General features: G+C 44.2%; 1 protein-coding gene across 2 annotated transcripts in view; it reads right to left on the reverse strand.

Annotated features, from left to right (window-relative positions):
* The window catches only part of armc10 (armadillo repeat containing 10), a 29,887-nt gene extending 20,243 nt beyond the window's left edge, over positions 1-9,644 (reverse strand). The window contains exons 1-3 of one of the 2 annotated variants that reach the window (XM_070897336.1): positions 9,327-9,644; positions 5,062-5,207; positions 4,595-4,729 (exon numbers count right to left, since the gene is read on the reverse strand). In XM_070897336.1, coding sequence (XP_070753437.1) covers positions 4,595-4,729; positions 5,062-5,207; positions 9,327-9,546 — 501 coding nt within the window. In that variant the 5' untranslated portion in view covers positions 9,547-9,644. The other variant, XM_070897337.1, reaches the window with a different exon arrangement.
* Between the last annotated feature and the right edge of the window lie 14,557 nt (positions 9,645-24,201).

The raw sequence follows: 24,201 nt of genomic DNA on the forward strand, positions 1-24,201 counted from the left end.
GAAATCGTTGAGGCAAAGCGCCGTAAGCTGACTGAGTACCATGACAGAAATTCGATGGGGAGATGGAATGAGATAGGGGACAAAGTGTTTGTACTAACCTATGGCAGGGGTCCCAAATGGCTTGCAGGGACAGTAACGGGCAAGGAAGGAAACAGGCTACTGGTAGTACAAATGGACAATAGCAAAACCTGCCGGAGGCATGTAGACCAAGTCAAAAGCAGATTTACCAACAACACTACGGAACCAGAGGCAGACTACAATGTGGAACTCGCACCACACCTGGTGGACAGACAGAGGGAACAACCTGAGGAAAGGGCAATCCCAACAGACAGCCCAGGCGAGATACCAGCAACCACACCCAAAGAAAAACAGACACCAAGGCAAACAACTGAACCACAATTCAGACGCTCCACGCGAGAGCGTAGACCACCTGAGAGACTGAACCTATAACGACAATAAGACCTTGGGGGAGGGTGATGTCATGTATCTTACATTATTATATATAACTGTATCCTAACATGCTATACATGACTGTAATAAGATATGACCTGTAACCACCAGCATACCTTACCACCAGGGGTGCACTTGCAAGAGACAGGTATATAAGGACAGGTCTCAGGCAAGTGCAGCATTCCAGAGCTGTGAAATAAAGGTGCAGGTCCAGAGTGACCTTGACTTCACTACATGCCTCGTGTGAATCTGTACTGAGGGGACAAGACTTTACATGGGAGACACACCTAACCTGGACTTTCAGATATAAAAGGGGAAGCTCCACCCACCTTCATCACTTCAGTGCTGGCTAATAAAGGTTACTGGTCACAGAGTGACCTTCTCTCAAGTATGGGCCTCGTGTGCATTTATACTGTATAGTAAGGACATATTAAGTGTCGTGCGATCTTTTATGTCCACCTGAGAGAGCAGACGGGGCCTCGGTTTAACATCTCATCCGAAAGACGACACCTCCGACAGTGCAACACTCCCTTAGCACTGCACTGGAGTGTCAGCCTAGATTTTTATGCTCAAGTCACTTGAGTGGGACTTGAACTCACAACTTTCTGACACAGAGGCAAGGATGCTACCAACTGAGCCACACTCAAAAAAAAATGGACAACTTATTTTGGGCTTGTGGGCCTTGTTTGTGGAGTGCATTAGATTCACTTACAATTGGCCCTTCTTTCATCCCATGATACTTCTGCAGCCATCTATATGTTTAACCACACCCTCGACCCCTCTGGTGCCCTTATCCCTAGCAGAACCTCTATTCTCCCATCAAGGTCAATCCCCCTGATCTTCCGTAAACTTGAGCTCATCCAAAACTGTGATGCCGTATCCTACCTTGCACCAAGACTAGGTCACCCATCACTCCAGTGCTCGCTGACCTACATTGGCTCTTGGTCCGGATTTTAAAATTCAAATCCCTCTATGTCCTCGCCCCTCCATATCCCTATAACCTCCTCCAGCCCTACAACCCGCTGAGATCTCTACACTCTTCCAATTCTTGCGCATGCCCGATTTTCATTGCTCCACTCAGCCTTCAGCTGTCCAAGCCATAAACACTGGTATCCCCTCCCTAAACCTCTCTGCCTCCCCCCTCCTTTAAGATGCTCCTTAAAACCTACCTCTTTGACCAAGCTCTTGGTCACCTGTCCTAATATCTCCTTATGTGGCTCGGTCATATTTTGTTTGAAAACACTCCTGTGAAGCGCCTTGGGATGTTTTACTATGTTAAAAATGCTATATAAATGCAATTTGTTGTTTTGTATAGCATTCATCTTCACTCCCTCAAGTCCAAAGTTGCAGATTATGCACAACTGGTTTAGGTAGCCATCACCAGATCTGGCTGGATCACATCAAGTGCTATGGGCCACACTCTCCCCTACTGCACACTACATCCTGGAGAGCAAATATAAAGCCCAGTTTATTTTCTCCACTATGGACAGTCTCCTTAAACTCCTCTTCCATGCCCCTTCCACTCTTGCTTCAAAAAACGTGCGAGGAGCTCATAGACATCATTTAGATTGAGACCATCCAGTCAGCTGCCCCTGCTACTTCCTTCTGTTCCGCTTGCCCAGCAAGTCAAACCTCCCACCACACTGCTCCCAACTCTAAGCCTGGCCCCGTGTCTTTGTCCAATTTCACTCCTATGCCCTTCATACCCTCTCTAAGCTCTTCTTGTCTACCTCTTGCTTTCTTGACCCTATTCCCACTAAACTGCTGACCACTTAAATTCCTTTCCTGACCCTCGTCATTGTAAATGGTTCCCTCTCCTCAGGCACTGTACCTGTCACTTTCAAAATCAGTGTCATCAACCCCCTCCTGAAAAATCTCATGCTTGACCCCGCTGTCCTTGCAAACTACCACATTCATCTCCAACTTTCTCTTTCTTTCCAATGTTCTTGAACATGTTGTTGCCATAAAAATCTATGCCAGTCTTTCCGGCAACTGCATATTTGAAGCTCTCCAATGAGGTCTCAGTCTCTGCAATAGCACTGAAATGGGCTGAATCCAAGTTACAAAAGACATCCTCTGTGATTGCGACTGTAGTGCATTATCCCTTCTCGTCCTTTCTTCCAGCTTTGACACTGTTGACCACACCATCCCCCTCCAGCACCTTTCCTCTGTTGTCCAGCTCACTGAGATGAGATTGCCCTCACTTGGTTCCATTTTTACCAATCCAATTATATCCAGAGCATCTCCAGCAATGGCTTCTCTTCCCGCTCCTACACTGTTACCTCCAGACTCCTCCAAAGATCTGTCCTTGGCTTTGTCCTCTTCCTCATCTAACCTTTGGCGACATCATCCAAAGACATGGATCAGCTTCCACATGTATGCTGATAACATCCAGCTCTACCTCCCCACCACCTCTCTCAAACCGTCCACTGCCTCGGTGTTGTCAGATTACTTGTCCAATATCCAGTCTTGGATGTGCCACAATTTCCTCCTGTTAAACATTGGGACGACTGAAGCCATTGCCTTCGGCCCCTGCCACAAACTCCACACCCTCACCACTTATTCCATCCCCTACCCAGCCACTGTGCCTGAACCAGACTGTTCACAGTCTGTGTCCTTTATGAACTGATGCTGAGATTTCAGCATCGTATGTTTCTATATTAAAGGCACTGTATAAATGCATGCTGTTTATGTGAAAATAAATGTATAAAGGACTTTTGTTTTAAACACTCAAACAAAAAGTTTCAAGAGGGTTGGAAAAACTTGTTGGAACAACAGATTACACAGCTGAAGAAGCTGGCTTGCTAGACTGAGGAAGGTGTTTAGAATGAAAGTTTCAGGTGTTTAGTTAAATAGCTGCAAATGTTTAAAATGTATCACAGTCTAAGACTCTGAGTACACAGAGAAATTAGAATTGAACCATAATTCAAAAGACAAAAAGTATGTGCAAGATTGGATATACCAGAATGAAAGCAGACTATGGAAGAAGGATGGAATAGCATACAGATGACAGTTTAGCATATCAACAATAAGACACGATGGGCTTTACGGTGGACAGTGTACTGGAGGTACATCACTGCATGGTGGTAGGACGTTTCGTGCCTGCAAACGGCCACACAGTGTCTAATCAATCTATTTATCCACTGTAGTTGAGAGTAGTAGAGCAGAGGGCAGACACTTTCCACAGGAATAAGGAGAAACTTGGAGGGTAAGTCACCCACAGCTGCTTATGTGCACTTCCTGGCAGTTGGCCATACAGCAGAATTGAGAGATGTGGGAGCAGATTTCTAGCCCTTGTTGTCCTTTAGGAAAGGTATGCAGAGGGACGTACTTATTTATGTAACTTTTCTATTTAATCCAATATCAGCAGACTGTTCATCATAAATATTTTAAATGAACACTGGTAATTTAGATTTAATTGTAGTATTGAATTACTATGTAGACTCTTCCTTGGAATTTGTTTCAGCCTCTTCAATTGGCCACTTGTTGTACCAAATTCATTCATGAATTGGATTAATTCTAGAGGCTCTCAAGCCAACAGCACAGGTGTAAAACACATTGAGTGCCTATACACTGACCCAATTTCTAAATACTTTGGCGTCAGTATCAGCTTGGTAGAATTCTTGCCCGAGTCACAATGTTATGGGTTCAAACCCACTATGACTTGATCACACAACCAAGGCTGATACTTCAGTACAGTACTGAGGAATGCTGCGATCTTAGAGGTGCTGTCTTTCAGATGCTATGTTAAACCATGGCTTCACCTGCCTGCTCCAATGGATGTAAAAGATCTCATGGTACCATTTGAAGAAGGGCAGTGACTTCTTCCAGTGTCCTCGCCAACATTCCTCTCTCAACCAACATCATCAAAAGCAGATTATATGATGATTGATTAATTTGCTGTTTGTGGAACCCTGTATGCCAATTGGCCTACCTAAAAAAAATGACTGCACTTCAAAAGTAATGCATTGGTTGTAAAGCGTTTTGGAACATCATGAGAAGGTGAAAGGCGCTACATAAATGCAAGTTTTTCTATTCACCACAGTGAGCAGTGGGATACAAAAATGAGGAAGCAGTTCTACTGTTGAGTTACCACATTGCAAGAGTACATTTGTCTAGCTCAAACACAGTAATGTCTCATTACCTTCAGCTCTTCTTGGTTAGCAACATTCATGGAGAGATTATTCAGGACATTCATTGCCTTAACTTTGACTGACGTGACTTCATCAAACAAGCAATTTGCAATGACATGGAGACCGCCTAGATTGCGAATAAAATCCTGAAAATATAAAGAGTAGTCAATTTAAGAATTCGTACTTACGATTTTTTTAAGGAAAATCAATGTAACCTCTGTTTTAATGTAATATTAAACAAGTAAACAATGTAAGATCATTTGAAATTCATATCAGCTCAGAAAAATTGTGAATTTTGTTTGAGCAGATGGAAAATTTCTCCAAAATCTGGTATTCCAAGAAGAAATATATATACTAAGTACAGCTCTATGTGATTGTAACAACCTTGTTCTACTTTTTTTCTCTTCATATCAGAACTGATCCTTAAAATGTGTTTCACTCTTTTTTTTAAATGGATGGCAAATGCAACTGGGTTTACCTGATTAACAGTGAATGCAGCACTGTTACCGACAGTCACCAGTGCACGTTCCCGAGTGGAAGCATCAGAAGTCCCCTGAAGTAGGCCTAGAACCACTTGTAGATGTTGCTGTTCCAGGCCAGCAGGAGGTTTTGCAAGCACACCCCCTGGGAGGAGAGGAGGAAACAACACATCAATGCTTTTAAAACAAAAAGACTCAAATCAGTCCCTCATTGTCTTTTACTGCTGGGAAGAGTTATCTCAATTCTTGGATAAGAATGTAAAAAAAAAAACCACAAAAGCTTCTGCCCAAAGCTGGTATGGGTCAGAAAGCAACCTAAACCGAAGGCTAAAGAAAAATACAATGGTACTGGACATTTTAGGAAAGAATTAACCTAATGGTCCGAAGGTTAACTCTCTGTACTCTAGTGTGATTAGCTGATAAACTCCAAGCTGATCTACACACCTGGGATAGGACAAGACAGAGGATAAAAGGTTGTTAAAGAACTGGTTCAGCAAAGAGTCAGCACAGCCACCTTGCAGCTTTTTTTTTGAAAGGCCAGCATAAGTAATATTGGCCCAGAATTTGTTGAAACCCTGTGCTAGAGTAAAAGTGCATCCACAGTTCTAGCACAGAAGTTTCAGAAAATGATAACGTGAGTGATTCTTCTTAAAATACCAGACTTTTCCCCCCTCTCTGTATTTCTCTTTCTGTACCTGATTTGATATTGAATTCACCCACTCTAACTTACACTTCCTTCTCAGTTCTTGCACTGTTAATTTCACAATCCTTCAATCTGATTGGTTAACGAGGTACAAAGTTGCTTGGCTTGTTCACTCAGGTCACAAACGCTTTATTTCCCTCGCTAAACCATTAGAAGCTCGCACTTTCTGCAACTTGCCACATAACATTTTTAAAACGTAAACATGCAAGGGCAAGTCTAACTAATGGCAGACGCTGTTCAATTGTTGTTGGAGATTTTAACATTTACATTTTTTTTTAAACTTTTCTTTTCGATTTTGGCCCATTATGTTGAAGAAACCAGAGACTTCTGGTATCTAATTTATGGGTTTACAGATGTTGAACACTGTAGCAATATCTTAGATTGAATTAAGGACAAATGTATGTATCTTACAAGTAGAAAGAGAACCAGTGAAGAGTGAAGGCAAACTTTAGCCATGTGAAGGAGGGTTTAAAACTGTTACTTTGGAACAGAACTATGAAATGTAAAAGTATCAAATAAAAGCATCTAATCCTCTTATCAACAGGATGAAATAAATCCAGTTAAAGTTCTTTTTTCCTCATCAGTTTTCTCCACTTGGTGATGACTCCTTACTGAGGGGTACAAGCACTCTACTCGGAGCTCCATCGCGGCAAGCGATTTCCAGGAGGGCAGAGAAAACGCTTCAAGGACGGTCTCAAAACCTCCCTGAAAAAAATGTTACTCCTCATCGACTCTTGGGAATCCCTGGCCCAAGACCACTCAGTTTGGAGGAGCATTCAAGAAGGCACCAAACACTTTGAGTCCTTTCATTGGAAGCCAATACAAACAGCGGAAGGAGCGTACGACAAACCAAGCACCCCAGCCCTACCTCTGGCAGAGTCTGTAGATCACACATAGAACGCATTAGTCACCTTAGAACCCATAATATTGGTGTAGAAGCAAGTCATCCTCAACTCCGGGGGACTGCCTAAGAAGATGACAATTTCACAAGTGGCAGGGCACCTTTCTATACTGCAGCCAAAGCCATTATTAATATGTCAGTGATGACACTGAGGTTAGCATGCACTGAATTTTGTGCCACAACATGGATAAGTCCACTAACATCTATTTCTTATGTTCTTATATATACACGCACATCCAGCAGAGGTCACTGGATAGCAGTCAAGAGCTGAAACCTCTTCCCCCTCCCTCCCTCATTGTCTGAATTTAAAAATCAATTCCATTCCTCACACAGAAAAATGAAGGTATTTTGGGCCCCATAGCAGCAATGTGTGGTGATGTCATTTCACAAATTGACACCAGCCACTCCATCCCAACAAAGAGTTAGCCGAGCATGACAGGAGATGAGAAATGGCATAAGAATTCCACTGCACTATACATTCATTCAGATTTAGAACTACAAAGCAAAAGTGGACTTGTGCTCTACATCTAAATTTCAGCTCCCATATTAATCAAAAGGAAGTTCAGGAACAGTATCATTTTCTCCTCAACATACTATTGGATTAAATTGAAACTTCCAGGATGTTTCTTCACTGCTAAAATAAGCCAATATCTGCCTCTAGGGCGTTAAAATGATGTAATTCATGCAAGGCATGTCTTTTTGCTTTTGTTTTTCCAGCATTGTTTTTATTTCATTTTTACAAACTTTATTTTAATCTGTAATTTATGTTGAATGTTTGGTTTGTACAGCCTATGTATTTTGTGGTATATGTATTCATCAAATGTAATGAAAATAGCACAAAATGAGTTTACACACTGGTGCTGCAGAAACCACTGCAGAACAAATTGCACAGCAGAAAAATAAAACTGCACAAGACTTTGTTTCAATCCACTGTATCTTCCCCAAAGGCTGCAGAAAGTACTTAAGACCACTAAGCATAAAACTCACATTCGATACACCACTTCAATCTTATCACCCGCCTCTTCGCCAACTAACCTCATTGCTGCTAAAACCTCTATCCATGGCTTTGTCACTTCTAGGCTCAATTTTCAATCTTTTCCTATCCTCCATAAAATCTAATATATTCAAAACTCCATAGTCCATATCCTGTGCACTGACCTGTTCATCTATCTATTACTCTCATCCTCACTGATCTATTTAAAAAAAATTAATTCATGGGATGTGGGCATCGTGGCATAACCAGTATTTATTGCCCATCCCTAATTGCCCTTGAGAAGGTGATGGTGAGCCTCCTTATACAACTGAATAGTTAGCTGGGCCAGTTCAGAGGGCAGTTAAGTGTCAACTATATTGTTGTGGGGCTGGAGTCACATATAGGCCAAACCAGGTAAGGACAGTAATTTCCTTCCCTAAAGGACATTAGTGAACCAGATGGGGTTTTATGACAATCCAGTAGTTTCAAGGTCACCATACTAGCTTTTTATTCCAGATTTATTAACTGAATTTAAATTTGTCTACACCCAACACATTAATTACAACAACTTGTATTTATATAGCACCTTTAACATAGTGAAATGTTCCAAGGCACTTCACAAGATTATGAGACAAAAAATTTGACATGAAGGAGGAAAGTGAGGTGGAGAGGTTTAGGCAGGGAATTACAGAACTTAGGGCCTAGGCAATAGAAGGCACAGCCACCAATGGTTGAGCGAATAGAAGGGCAGAATTAGAGGAGTACAGGCATCTCGGCTCAGGGTTGTGGGGCTGAAGGAGATTACAGAGATAGGAAGGGGTGAGGCCATGGAGGGATTTGAAAACAAGTATGAGAATTTTGAAATCGAGGCATTGCTTAACCGGGAGCCAATGTAGGTCAGCGAGCACAGGGGCGATGGGTGAGCGAGACTTGATGCGAGTTAGGACAGTCAGCCCAGTTTTGGATCACCTCTAGTTTCCGTAGGGTAGAATGTGTTGTTAAAATCAATGCATGGTTTTGCCCCACCTCTACTGTTTCCTCTCACCCTCGCTCAATCTCTGCCCGTCTGACCTTTATGGTTGTCCTATTTGTGGCAAAGCTTTGCCCCTCCTCTCTGGAACTTCTGGCCCAAATCCCTGATTCTATACTCTTGCCACTTTAAAAAAACTTTCAAAACACATCTTTCCAACAAAGCTTTCAGTCACTTTTCCTTACTTTTGCACCATGGCTCATCAACCGCTGTTTTTTTTACTTTTTTCTTCTTCCACCCCATGTGACTTTTTCTGTATTTAAGATGCTATCTAAATGCGAGTTCGTTATTGCTTTGCTGATGTGCACAAGTAGGTTTAGTGCCTTTATAAGTACACAGACAATTACATTTATGCTGCTTCCTCTTCTGCTTGTTTGAAACCCTTAGTGCTGCCTACGGGACAATGATTGAGATAGGGAATGGAAATGTTGTAGTCAAGTACAACAAGTCAGCTTTGAATAGTGCAGAAGAGTGTGGATGAAAAATCCGCAGTTCTCCCCTGATTATCTTTGAGGACCTTGGAAGTATTTATGCCGCACTTTCCTTCAGGTGGTTCAATGGGATGGGGTAATAGTCCATTAGACTGTGAAAGGATTGTTTGATGGGGTGAATGCCCCTTTTCTCCTTTCATATTTCATGTACTTGAGCCTCATTTACCCCTCGGAGTGTCCGCAGATCCTGCGTTGTCACCCGCTACTTTCAGGTCGGACACTCGGTGCAGTAAGTTCTGCTTCTTCGGCTCACAGTCACCGCCGCCTGGCTCTGGATCCTCCTCCTGCCGGTGCCGGGTTAATGCTGCCAGTTTATACAGCGCATACAGTCCGCCTGCTCCCACCAACAGCCTCAGAGGCCACTTGCCCCCAACTACAGCGCCCATGTCGTCCGGCAACCCACTTCTTGCACTCAAACTCCTGCCCCGCCGCCAAGGGCCAGTGCGAGAACAACACTCAGTCAACGTCTGGCTCGAAGCTCCATTTTCTCAGCAACACCACGCATGTGCAAGCGGGAGGCACGTGTCCTCGGCCGACTGCAAGTGTATCCGAGGTTTATTTATCACATTAACTTGGGAGCTGGAGGACTCGGCAGCCCCTTGAAAGTAGCTGGTATTTCAGACCGTATTAACCAGTCATCACAGGCAGTCCCTCGAAATCGAGGAAGACTTGCTTCCACTCTAAACGTGAGCTCTCAGGTGTCTGTACAGTCCAATACGGGAATTACAGTCTCTGTCACAGGTGGGACAGACAGTCGTTGAAGGAAAGGGTGGGTGAGAGTAGTTTGCCGCACGCTCCTTCCGCTGCCTGCACTTGGTTTCTGTATGCTCTCGGTGACGAGACTAGAGGTGCTCAGTGCCCTCCCGGATGTTCTTCCTCCACTTAGATCGGTCTTTGGCCAGGGACTCCCAGGTGTCGGTGGGGATGTTGCACTTTATCAAGGAGGCTTTGAGGGTGTCCTTGAAACGTTTCCTCTACCCACCTGGAGCTCCGCTTGCCGTGTAGGAGTTCCGAGTAGAGCGCTTACTTTGGGAGTCTCGTATCGGGCATGTGGATGATGTGGCCTGCCCAATAGAGCTGGTGGTCAGTGCTTCGATGCTGGGGATGTTGGCCTGATCGAGAACACTGATGTTGATGCGTCTATTCTCCCAGTGGATTTGCTCTTCTTGATCTTCCTCACTGCAATGTTCCATTTCACTCTCAACAAGCTCCCCGCTGGAGTGGAACTAAACTATGGAACCAATGGGAACCTGTTCAACCTTCGTCGCCTCCAGGCTAGATCCAAGGTCGTCCCATCCTCTGTCATCGAACTACAGTACGTGGACGACGCTTGCGTCTGCGCACATTCAGAGGCTGAACTCCAAGCCATCGTTAACATTTTCACCAAGGTGTACGAAAGCATAGGCCTTACACTAAACATCTGTAAGACAAAGGTCCTCCACCAACCTGACCTCACCACACAGCACTGACCCCGGTCATCAAAATCCATGGCGCGGCCTTGGACAACATGGACCATTTTCCATACCTCGGGAGCCTACTATCAGCAATGGCAGACATCGACGACAAGGTCCAACACCGCCTCCAGTGTGCCAGCCTGAAGAAGAGAGTGTTTGAAGACCAGGGCCTCAAATCTGCCACCAAGCTTATGGTCTACAGGGCAGTAGTGATACCCGCCCTCCTATATGGCTCAGAGACGTGGACCATATACATTAGCCATCTCAAAGCGCTGGAGAAATACCACCAGCGCTGCCTCCGCAAGATCCCCTAACCAGTGATCACTCGGGCCCGACACATGTAGAGCCAGCTGAGGTCTTCGCCCCCCCCCCCCCCATAGATCCTGACGGTCACCACCGCCAGTACTCCTGGATCCTCCTGCTATATTAGCATAACAAGCACAAAACTTTAAACCTGTAAGATTAAGGTCATAACATCACACTGACTCAAATAACTTGAAAGTCTCACAGTTTTCAAACCAACATCCCATTCCTGACCAAAAGAGAAGAGGTGACTACCCTACTTAATTTCACAATAAATGCACTAGACACTTAGTGGATGTAGTATATTTGGACTTCCAGAAGGCATTTGACAAGGTGCCACATAAAAGGTTACTGCACAAGATAAAAGTTCACGGGGTTGGGGGTAATATATTAACATGGATAGAGGATTGGCTAACAAACAGAAAACAGAGAGTAGGGATAAATGGTTCATTCTCGGATTAGCAATCAGTATCCAGTGGGGTGCCACAGGGATCAGTGCTGGGAACCCAACTATTTACAATCTATATTAATGACTTGGAGGAAGGGACTGAGTGTAACATAGCCAAGTATACCGACGATACAAAGATGGGAGGAAAAATAATGTGTGAGGAGGACACACAAAATCTGAAAAAGGACATAGACAGGCTAAGTGAGTGGGCAAAAATTTGGCAGATGGAGTATAATGTTGGAAAGTGTGAGGTCATGCACTTTGGCAGAAAAAAACAAAGAGCAAGTTATTATTTAAATGGAGAAAGATTGCAAAGTTCTGCAGTACAGCGGGACCTGGGGGTACGTGTGCATGAAACACAAAAGGATAGTATGCAGGTACAGCAAGTGATCAGGAAGGCCAATGGAATCTTGGCCTTTATTGCAAAGGGGATGGAGTATAAAAGCAGGGAAGTCTTGCTAGAGTTGTACAGGGTATTGGTGAGGTCACACCTGGAATACGGCATGCAGTTTTGGTTTCCATATTTACAAAAGGATATACTTGCTTTGGAGGCAGTTCAGAGAAGGTTCACAAGATTGATTCCGGAGATGAGGGGGTTGACTTATGAGGAAAGGTTGAGTAGGTTGGGCCTCTACTCATTGGAATTCAGAAGAATGAAAGGTGATCTTATCGAAACGTATAAGATTATGAGGGGTCTTGACAGGGTGGATGCAGAGAAGATGTTTCCACTGATAGGGGAGACTAGAACTAGAGGGCATAATCTTAGAATAAGGGGCCGCCCATTTAAAACTGAGATGAGGAGAAATTTCTTCTCTCAGAGGGTTGTGGATCTGTGGAATTCGCTGCTTCAGCGAGCTGTGGAAGCTGGGACATTGAATAAATTTAAGACAGAAATAGACAGTTTCTTAAATGATAAGGGAATAAGGGGTTATGGAGAGCGGGCAGGGAAGTGGACCTGAGTCCATGATCGGATCAACCATGATCGTATTAAATGACGGAGCAGGCTTGAGGGGCCGTATGACCTTCTCCTGCTCCTATTTCTTATGTTGTTATGTTCTTAAGAATCTATCCTTCTGATGGGCAATCTTTAAAATGCTATGGCATCAAAACCTATTTTCACATCTTAAAAGACTGAACTGCAACCATCTGTAAAAGGGAGACAAAGTTTCATTTCAATCTTTTTTTAACTGTGATGGAGATGAAACAAATTCCTGCCTTTGGAAGGGGTGATCAAAACACGATTAGACCTTTCCATCTCGTATGTCTCTTCAATGGACGACGAAGTGGCACTGAGACCTGACCCAATTCAGCTGCTCAAGCTGTACCAGCAGGCGGAAAGTGAACATTGGGGAAATAAAATCACCTATTCTTTATCCAAGGATACACTTGACATTTAGCATGAAGGCTTTGTTGCCTGCAATCATCATCTGTGATGTGATGACCCTCAAAAAAATTTAAAAATATCCAATTGAAAAAAAGAAAGACTTACATTTATATAGCGCCTTTCACGACCACCAGACATCTCAAAACTCTTTACAGCTAATGAAGTACTTTAGGAATGTAGTCACTGTTGTAATGTGGGAAATTATATAGGGGGCGAAATTGCATACACAGCCGTGAGGCAGGACTTCCTGTGCCAGGTGCAGAAGTCCCACCCTGACAGCTAAATTGGGCCTACTGCCCCCGAGAGGAAATGGAGCGCAAATTGTAGTGCTCCACTGGCGGGAGCACAACTGGGGCGCTAACCTCGGGAATTTTCCAGTGCTATGCGGAGAGGCGCGTAACGCTGGCGGGAGCACAGGTTTCTCCCCTTCCGTTAAAGGGAAAGGCACGCTATGGACTTTGCATTGGTGAGAAGGGGCCACCACTACACTACTGTGGATTGGAGTGCCGTGGCAACAGCCCGGCACAGAAGCAGAGTGCCGGGCTGCAATATTGTGGCACGGACCTCGCAATTTGAAGAGAGCCGCACCGCCCCTGTAATTTTCGCCCCGCGAGCGGACTGAAGCCCAGCACGCTAGCTGCGAAGCTGGCGTGGACATCGCCCACGGCAGCCTTACGGGGCGCTACCAGATTTTCACTCCGGGGCAAAAACGGGATGCTGCGCACGGTGATGACGTTGTCTTTGCCAGCGCAGCAGGCCGGGGCGCTACCGCCTGGAATTTTGCGGGAGTCAGTAGCGGCACCGCGTCCCGGGCAAGAAGTCATTTGCGCCCCATTAATGCTCCTGGGCGCAAATGACCTGAATTTCTCCCCCATAATGTCATATAATCAGTTATAATTATTCAGTCATTATAACCTTTCGAATTGTATCTTTGGATTGGAAAATTGCGAATGTCGCTCCATTATTTAAGGAGGAAAGAAGAGAGAAACCAACAGACTCACAGCTAAATATCAGTTGTGGCGAAGTTACTGGAATCAATCAGCAACAGAGTGACTAAGCCCTTGGATAAGTAAGAGCTGATCAAAAAGAGTCAGTATGGATTTGTAATGGATAGGTCACGTCTGACTAATCGAGTTGTACTTTTGAGGAGAACACGAGCATGGCGGAGAGTCTCGATGAATGTTGTTTATATGGATATTGATAAGATTCCACACAAGGAATTGTTAGCAAAAATGAAAGCACACAGAACTAGAGGCAAACTTGTGACCTGTGTTGGTAAATGGCTGGGAGGTAGGAGACAGAGAGTAGGGAAAAAGGGAATGTTCTCTGATTGATGGGATGTGACAAGTGGTGTTCCCCAGGGATGTGTATTGGGGCCTTAGCTTTTCACCATATATATTAATGACTTGAAATGCAGGAATCGAGGGCTGTATATCCAAGTTTGCAGATTACACTAAATTAGGAGGCCAAGTATGTTGCGTAGATGGGAGCAGGATGTTACAAAAAGACATGGATAGACTGAGTGGGCAAAACTATAGCAGATGGAGATTGTTGTAGGAGGTAGGCACCTTTAGAATATACCAGAATACTAGGCATTAGGCACCTGCTAGATATATCTAAACGCATATAAGTTTAAAGTGGCCACACATAAAATGGCTGCCCAGGCATGATGGGAAATCAGGTAGTCAAGCTGTGAACTGTTGAACGTTCAATGACCAAGCAATAACCCTGTGAGGCCCACTATAGGAATGCCTGGGATGCGGGAAGACAGAGATAAGAAGGAAACCATCTCCTGTGAACAAGGTCATAAACCAATTAATTCCCCAGGAAGAAAGATAAGAAGGAAACCATCTCCTGTAAACAAGGTTATAAACCAATTATTTCTCCCAGATGAAAGAACTAGGGAGAGAACCTATCTCCCGTAATAAAGTCATCGATCAGCCCAAGTTGACAATAACCGAACATATGGTTCCCGGGATAATAGGGGAATTCTATTGGGTTAAAAGAACCTATATGTAATCTATAATCGTTGTGATTGGCTTGTGTCCAGCCGTGATGGGCTGTGTAGCTGTAGTAAACTGTTTTGTAACTGTTGTGAAACATATAAAGGTGCATGTAACCCTTTGTTCGGTGGAGAGAAACCTGGATACGGTCCTGAGTTTTTCCTCCCCGCTGAGCGTAATAAAGGCCGCCAGGCGTTGGAACCGACTCTGAGTGTTGAGTGATTCTTCTGAGAAAACACTAACGCTAACAGAGATCAACATGGGGAAGTGTGAGGTCATCCACTTTAGATCCAAGAAAGACAAATCAGAGTGTTTCCTTAATGATGAGAGACGAGGAGGTATACAAAATCCAAGAGCTAATAGATCGCAAGTGCAGGACATTTCTGAGCCTTAAACAACAACCCAACAGGGGAGCAGCAAAGCAGCATTACAGACGGCTCAAGGCTGAGGTCCAACAAAAAATCCGGGACCTAAAGAACAGGTGGTGGATGGAGAAAGCACAGGAGATACAACAGCTGGCCGACAACCATGATGTGCGAGGATTCTTCATCACAGTCAAGGCCATCTACGGGCCAAACACCCAAGGCCCCACCCCACTGCTGGCCAAGAACGGGGAAACACTCATCAAGGACATCGAGGCAGTCAGGGCCCGCTGGAAGGAGCACTTCGAAGATCTCCTCAATCAAGACTCTGCCTTTGACTCGAGTGTTCTCGATTCCATCCCGTAGCATGCTACCCACCACCACCTCAGTGAGACCCCAACACTACACGAGGTAGAAAAAGCCATAAGACAGCTTAAAAATAACAAGGCTACGAGTGCGGACGGAACTCCTGCTGAGGCATTGAAGTATGGCGGAGAGGCACTGCAGGCACGAATACATGACCTCATCTCTCTTATCTGGAGGGAGGAGAGCATGCCGGGGAATCTCAGAGATGCAGTAATCGTGACCATCTTTAAAAAAGGGGACAAGTCTGACTGCGGCAACTACAGAGGAATCTCCCTGCTATCAGCCACTGGGAAAGTCGTTGTTAGAGTCCTCCTCAATCGTCTTCTTCCCGTGGCCGAGGAGCTCCTCCTGGAGTCACAGTGCGGATTTTGTCCCCTACGGGCACAATGGACATGATTTTTGCAGTGCAACAGCTACAGGAAAAATGCAAGGAACAGCGCCATCCCTTATACATGGCCTTCTTTGACCTTACAAAGGCCTTTGACACTGTCAACCGCTAGGGTCTATGGAGCGTCCTCCTCCGTTTCGGATGCCCCCAAAAGTTCATCACCATCCTCCGCCTGCTCCACGACGACATGCAGGCCGTGATCCTTACCAACGGATCCATCACAGACCCAATCCACGTCCGGACCGGGGTCAAACAGGGCTGCATCATCGCCCCAACCCTCTTCTCAATCTTTTTCGCTGCCATGCTCCACCTCACAGTCAACAAGCTCCCCGCTGGAGTGGAACTAAACTACAGAACCAGTGGGAACCTGTTCAACCTGCGCCATCTCCAGGCCAGATCCAAGACCACGCCAACCTCTGTCGTCGAGCTACAGTACGCGGACGACGCCTGCGTCTGCACACATACAGAGGCTGCACTCCAGGACATAGTCGACGTATTTACTGAGGCATACGAAAGCATGGGCCTTACGCTGTCGAGGAAATTTTAGCTTAAATTAACTCAGGCGGAGACTTTCAGAGTCGCACTTCGAGAGAATTTTATTTTCTAACAAGATATCTCGGAGAGTCCGCTCAGTCCGCACTGAGGCAAAACTCTGAGCTTCACAAGCAACCCGCTCTATCTTTATACAGTCAAAGCAGGAACTTTATCTAAAACACACCACACATGAATATTAATCATACATTCTTGTAAATGCAATCAAAGCAAGAACTTCTAAAACACCTCATATGAGCATTAATCATATATCCTGTAAATACAAAGGTCATTTCAGGAGGCAGACTTTTATCTTGTCCTTGCATAGTTTCTCCCTGTCCGTATTCTGATAAGCAGGGTATCTGGAAACTCATGTAAACACTAGATAATCATGTATTTACAACATTCTTTGTTCCAAGATCTGAGAGGTTTGGGTGTTTTCTAGCTCCACTAATTTAATTAACTCAGCAAGAAGTGAACTTAACCCTTTCCTTAAAAATAGGGCCTAGATCATTTTCTTCCACAATTCCCTCCTTGTTGATCTTTTACTAGATCAACACAGTTTCTTATATATTCTTTTCTTGTTCAAAAGGGGGTTCATACCCCTCAGGGTAGGGTCGCATTTTAAGACATTCCTCTTCATTGTAATCATCTACTTTTCCCTCTATGCGATTTAACCTTCCTTTTATGGACACACTTTCCCTTTCTACTTGGGATACCAGGCTCATTACTTGACTAATTCATTTTTTCAACTTTATCCATATTCCACAAATGATTATTAATAATGTAAGCATCACTACACCCATGATTATTATGGGGTGTACAGCTAGCTTCAGTACTGCGGAAGCTTTTGGGGACCATCCGAAAAACACATCCCACCAGTGGTGTACCGTCAAAGAGGTAACTTCATCTGCGATTCTTACTAGCTGCCCCTTCTTGTAACTCATTTCGACTCTAAATTGGTGGATGTCCCTGCCTCTTTTTGACAGAGCTTCCTCAATTTGCTTGTCATTACGTATCAAATTGTGCAGTCTGGTCAAATTAATTACAGGGGGTAAGAGTTCAATCTTGTGCACAGACAGATATTTTTCTACATTTTGCCATTGCCCAAAGGTATAAGTTCTTTTTTCTTCAGGGTCATACAGGGTGTAGACTCCTTTCACGCATCTCCTTTAAACTCTGGGTACCAAAAGTTCTGTCCAAATAACTGGGGCATTACTTGGAACTGACACCAAATTTCTTGTCTCATCTTATTTACTATTTCCATAGTTATGTTACATCCCTTTGAATCACAACTGGTATATCTTTCTTGGGGTTTAATGGTCAAATTAAGAAGTCTATCCTTCTGATTGATTTTCAGCAACCCTTCCCACGTGTCAGCATGGAAGGATAATATTTTCCTTTCTAGCTCGGCTCTCAATAGCTGTCTGATCGTTTCTTTAAACATGCAATGGGTGTACCTGTTTACTCCCTGTTGTTCCTTCATCAGGTTCTCTATTTCCTTTTCTATCCTTTCGTTCTGCTTCCAGGTCATTACGTCTGTGACGTAACCTGATACCTGCAATTGCTGTAATCCTTCATCCCAGGCATTTTTTATTTTTATGCCTTCCCCTACCAGTCCTCCGATGACCTGGATTTTATTTTGTAGGGTTTTGATATCCATGGAGTTCAATGCTCCTATTCCTGCTCCCACTCCACCTAACACAGTCCCTAACACATCCCATTTCCTTTTCGGGGGCCTTTCTTTTCTAAAAGATACCTCAACACTGGTTGTGTTGCAGCCGCCTTTCTCCTTCGGGGGATATTTAATTTGTATTGTTAAATTTAATACGCCTGGGGACTTTACCACTGGGATGCAGGTGGTCAATATTCGTTTCAGGTGTCCCGGATCTCGCGGGGAATGCTTATTTTTATTATGGGTCCATTGTTTAGTATAGGTTATTCCATTTATTATTTTCGTGAGGTTCATACACTTTACCCATTCTCTGTTTCCTAATTCAAAGTAGCAATTCTCTTCCGGTCCACACAATGTTCCATTGGTCTCCCTACTCTCACCCTGGTCCGTGCTGGTCAGGCAAGTCATATCCACCTTCCAGTTCAGGGATATATTAAATCCTTCCTCACTGGTCACTTTCACTTCTCCTGATCGCTGATCTATTCCTACTCCGCAAGCTTTACACATCACTGTGAAATTCCCTATCTTACAATTTTTTCCCTCTGGGCATGTAAAGTTATCTTGCTGTGTTGCCTTATCAATTTTCTCCCACTTTACATCTCCCTTCCATACTTTTCCTTCTTCAAGTAATTCTTCCTCCTGTCTGACTCTCCTTACTGCTAAAATGATCAGAACGCCCAATGTCCATTTATAGTTTTTCCAAAAGTCCCACCTCATCTTCTCTTTTCTGCTTATTTCTATAACACTCTTGAACTAATTCGTTACAATAACAACACGCAAGCGCGATAGTAACCGTAACCAAAATAATAAATGCCCAGGCTGGCGCACAAATGAGTTCTGACATTCGTCCCTGGATTTTTGAGTAATTATAGATACTTTTAAGTCCACAATACACAATTGGGAGTGAACACAAAATAAGGGCAGGTACAGTTCTTTAGCGAGAAGATGGCTGTTTTCTTAGTCAGGCGACCGTAGCTCGTCCTGGTTTAATGCCTTTTCTTTCGGCTGTGATTCGTCGGGGAAATAATATTTACAGCGGGTTGCATGCACCCAGTTTGGATGCTTTTCCAACTTCAAAGCGGTTCGTGTTGTGAGAATTATCTGATACGGTCCTTTCCACCTAGGAGAAAAGGATTCTTTATTTAATGTTTTTACTAACACTTGATCTCCAGGCCTGAAAAGGTGCATATTTCCTTCTGACGGGGGCACCTGTGTCTGCTTTATTTATTCGTGCAGACTCCTCGCTATTTCACACATGGCTTGAGCATACTTTAGTGATTTTTCATCATTCCAAATTAATGCTATTTTTTCAGCCACCAATGGTGGTTTTACGCCGGTAGGCATTGGTCTTCCCAACAAGGTTTCATGTGGTGTCAAACCAGTATTTCGGTTTCTTTGGTTTCTCATTGTATACAGTACCAATGGTAAGGCATCTGGCTACTTTAGTCCTGTCTCCTGACATACCTTGGTAAGGGTAGATTTTATTATCCCATTTACTCTCTCTACAATTCCCGAGGACTGTGGTTGATATGATATATGTCACTTCCACTGGAATCCTAATGCTTCTGCAAGATTTTTCACTATTTTTCCTGTTAAGTGTGTTCCCCTGTCACTGTTGATTCCCATAGGTATCCCATATCTTGGTACTATTTTTTAAAATAGAATTTTTACTACTGTTCGGGCATCGTCTCTCCTAGTGGCGTACGCTTCTACCCACCTTGTGAACATATCTACTATGACTAATAGATACTTGAGACCTGATTCTGGAGGCATGTGAACAAAATCAATTTGCAAATTTTCAAAGGGCATACTTGTTTGGGGTAGATGATCATATTCAGCAGGTGTTTTACCTCTGTTATTTTGTTGACAAATTTGGCATGTTCTAGCAACTTTTTCAATTACTACTGTTATTCCTGGTGCATACCACTGTGCATTAATAGCATGTATCATCCCTCCTTTGCCCATGTGAGCCTGACCATGTGCTAGGCGAGACAGGGGCAAAAATAGAGACCTAGGGCAAACAGTTCGCCCATCAGGGTGACACCAAATGTTGTTTTTGAGAAGTCCCAAGTCCTTCTTTCTTGTATAGTAACTTGTTGTTGGGCTGTTTTAAGTTGTTGGATGTCAAGCATCTGTGGAAGGGAGACTGAGACTGCTTGAAGGCAGTCTGCCTGTGCCGAAACGGCCTGTTTGGCTTTCTTGTCAGCCCTCCTATTTCCTACTGATACTTCATCCTCACCGGTTGTGTGAGCTGCACATTTGATAACGGCTACCTTACTTGGCAACTGAATGGCGTCTAATAGATTAAGCACCAGTTGAGAGTGCTTAATATGCTTTCCACCAGAGGTGATAAAGCCTCTGTTTTTCCACAGTTGTCCAAAATCATGGACCACACCGAATGCATATCTAGAATCAGTATAGATATTAGCAGTTTGATCTTTAGCTATTATACAAGCTCTAGTGAGGGCAAACAATTCAACAGCCTGAGCCGAAGTTCCGGGAGGCAGGGCAAATGCTTCAACAGTTTCGTGAAGGTTTACAATAGCATAGCCTGCCAAAAGAAAATCATCCGACGGTCTGTACGATGATCCATCCGTATAGAGAATAAGATCAGGATTGTCCATTGGCTCTGTAAGCAAATCTGGTCTTGGCAAGGTGGCTATTTCCACTGTTAACAGACAATCATGCTGATCTGGATCCTCTACTTCTTTAGTAGGGAGAAAGGTGGCTGGGTTTACCACCGGTGCACGTCGAAAGGTATAGTTAGGGTGTGACAGCAGTAATACTTCATAACCTGTTCTTCTAGATGCTGTAAAGTGTTGTGTGGCGGCTGAATTCAAAAGTAATAACACAGCATGGGCTGTAATGACAGTACATGGATAGTCCAAAACAATGGATACCGACTTCTCCACCATGACCGCGGTAGCAGCTACAGCACGTAGACACGCTGGCATTCCCCTTACTACTGGAGGCAGCAAAACCGAATAATAAGCAACTGGTCTATTTCCCCCACCATGTTCTTGGGTTAGTACTGCTGTTGCAAATCCTTCTTTCTCATTCACATACATCTGAAAAGGTTTTCCATAATTCGGAAGTCCCAACGTCCGAGCATTAGTAATGGCTTTCTTTAACTGTTTAAATGCCTCCTCTCTCTCTGGGGTCCACTCCACCTTGGGTGGGGCATCATTTAGGGCAGCTGATCTTAGGATCTCATCCCATTCTCGATAATCAGGGATCCATTGTCTACAGTACCCAACCATCCCCAAAAATGACAAGATATCCTTCTTTGTTTTTGGTATGGTGGCACTTTGAATTGTCTGAATTCTTTCTGGTCCTAGCTGCCTCTGCCCTTGAGATATGTGAAAACCCAGGTACTGGACTTGAGTCTGACAAAATTGTAACTTTTGTAACGACACTCGGTGCCCTCTTTCACATAGGTGCTGTAGCAGTTTCAGGGAATCTTGCATGCACCTGTATCCGTGGCTGGAAGCCACAAGCAAATCGTCCGCATCCTGCAGCAGTACAGACTGGTCTGATAATGAACAGTCTTCGAGGTCTCTTTTTACTGCTGCTGCATATACTGCGGGGCTTTCGGTGTATCCTTGGGGCAACCTGGTCCATGTGTACTGCTGCTTCTTGTGGGTGAAAGCAAACAGATACTGACTTTCTTGATTTAACGGGATGGAAAAAAAGGCTGAACACAGGTCTATCACAGTAAAGACAGTTGCTGTTGGTGGTATAGCAGATAGTATAATGTTGGTGTCCGGTACCACAGGGGTGATAGGGACTACTATCTTATTAATAGCTCTCAGATCTTGTACAAATCTCCACTCATTCGTCCTATTAACCTTTGGTATGGGCAGTATCGGAGTGTTACACGGGCTCTGTGTCTTTTCTAGAACTCCTTGTTCCAACAATGCAGAAATGACTGGCTCTATCCCATTTTCTGCCTCTGGAGGCAGTCTGTACTGCCTAATGCTTGGTAACACAGCGTTCTTTATCAATTGTACCCGATGGGGTACTGCAGAATGTACTTGCCCAACATGATTCTTATGCTTTGCCCAAAGTTCAGAAGATACTTGATTCAATGCCATTGGCAGCTTAGGGCTTGGTTGTTCCCGGGGTTGCTGTTTTTCAAAAGTGGAGGCATGATTTTTACCTTTCCACTGGAGAATCCCCCTGTTGTGGGTGATAAATTCTATCTGAACATTCTGCAATTTTATTACTGCCCAAGGTTGATAGCCTTGTTGCTGCTTTTCTTTTTCTATTCCTACAATCATCGACCCATATCTTTAGGTTTCGCTGGCGGTTTTACAGCCAATGTCAGATGGGGTGTTGAGTTTTCTTCTCTATACCGCTGCTGCTGTAAGGGTGTCAAATCCATGGCTACCCCCAATCCTTCAGGCCCAAAATAAATGCGGGGCGTAGCTTCTACTATTTCTTCTTTTTTTAAAAAGGATTGTACCAGACGCTGGTAAGTTTCAGCTTTTTGTCGAGTGTACCAGGCTGGACAGTGAAGCTGAACTGCCTCAAAGCTTGTCAAAATTATATACATCAATTCTTCAGTATTAGGGTCGATTTTAGCTTTTAAATTTTGTATAACTTCACGTATTAGAGGGGAGTAGAAGTTGCCATTCAATTGCCAACAATAGAGGGCAGCCTTTTCTTTGTTATCTTCCCTTTTCTCTTCTTCAATCCCCTTAAAGAACTGATGGATTTTATTTGGAGGGAGCTCCATGAACATCCCTTCCTTTGTGCAATAAATTGTGGCTCCTAATTTGCACAAAGTCTGTCTTCCCAATAAAGGGAGAGGTGTTGTTTTAGAGACTATCAAAGTCTCATTATTAACTTGTTGTCCTTCAACTATCAATTTGGTAGGTTCAGATAAAATTTATTTCATGGGGATACCGGCCACGCCCAAACTTAAGACGGTGGTGTTGCTTACAGGTAGTCCCACAGACGGTGGTACAGAAGACATAGTAGCACCGGTATCCACCAGGAACTTCACATAAGTGTTTCCCACTTTTACTATTGCTAACGGGTTTTCTTCTATGTCTGCTGATAAGCGGAGGGCTGCCGCTTGTACCACTAAGCCTCCGGGGCATCCCTATGCTGATTGGTGCGGGTTGGGGTTAGAGAATGAAAACTGAGGGGCCAATGAAGGTGGAGGTTCGGGGAAATCCCTTTGTAACCCTCCAAGCTGTTTCGGTGGGCATCTGCAATCTTGAGCCCAATGCTCTTTCCTTCCGCAATTTCTACACTCATCTTGGGAGCGATCGCGTTGGGGCCACTGTCCTCTTCCTCTTCCCCGTCCTCGTCCCCCAAACCCTCCTCTATTATTCTGTGCTTGTCCTCTTCCCTTTTGTTGATAGTATTGACCTGTTATTTTAGCCTTGTTGTCTTTATAGGTGAATAGTCCCTCCCTATCCATATTGGCCAGTACTGTAATTGTCTCTTTCCAACTTTTTCCTTGCCAGTCCAAAACCTTTATTTTGTATGTTCTTGCGTGTTGCGGCAACATACAATTTAACAAGGTTTGCACTGCCAAAGGTTTGTTTTGCTCCATCGGTATTCCTGCATGTTCGTCCCAACTATTTTTCCATCTGCCTGCAAAATCTATCATTGATTCTTCTGCTTGCTGCAAGCAGCAGGTGACTTCCCCTATATCCCCATGCTTTTTAGCCCCTTGCAGAATTGCGTTCTTTCCTCGGTGTTTCAGCCAGTGGGTTAATGACTCATTGCCGGCATCCAGCAAGTCATCATTAACTCTCCAGTCTCCATTTTCCCCTATTGGGATGGGGAACATATCTTTTACCCCCTGCCAGGAAGATCCATAGGCCGCTTGCAATAATAATTTAACATCTCCTGGGAGTGGATTGTAAATTGTACATGTTTGCTCAAGCCAGTTGTGAAATGCTACCGGTTTCTTTACCGGATTTGGGACGGCCGAGATCATATCTCTGGCTTCTCCAGGGGACCATGGTTTTAAGACTGCCATAGTTCCTATCATTACCCTAGGCAGTTGTACAGTAGAATCGGCCTGTGCCTGTTCTCCTTCTCGTTCTCTGGCCGTTTGCAGCCTTGTTGGATAGGGATTTCTTTCTCCCTGGTCCCAACTTACTTCTCC

Source organism: Pristiophorus japonicus, chromosome 13, assembly GCF_044704955.1.
Source record: "Pristiophorus japonicus isolate sPriJap1 chromosome 13, sPriJap1.hap1, whole genome shotgun sequence".
NCBI lineage: Eukaryota > Metazoa > Chordata > Chondrichthyes > Pristiophoridae > Pristiophorus > Pristiophorus japonicus.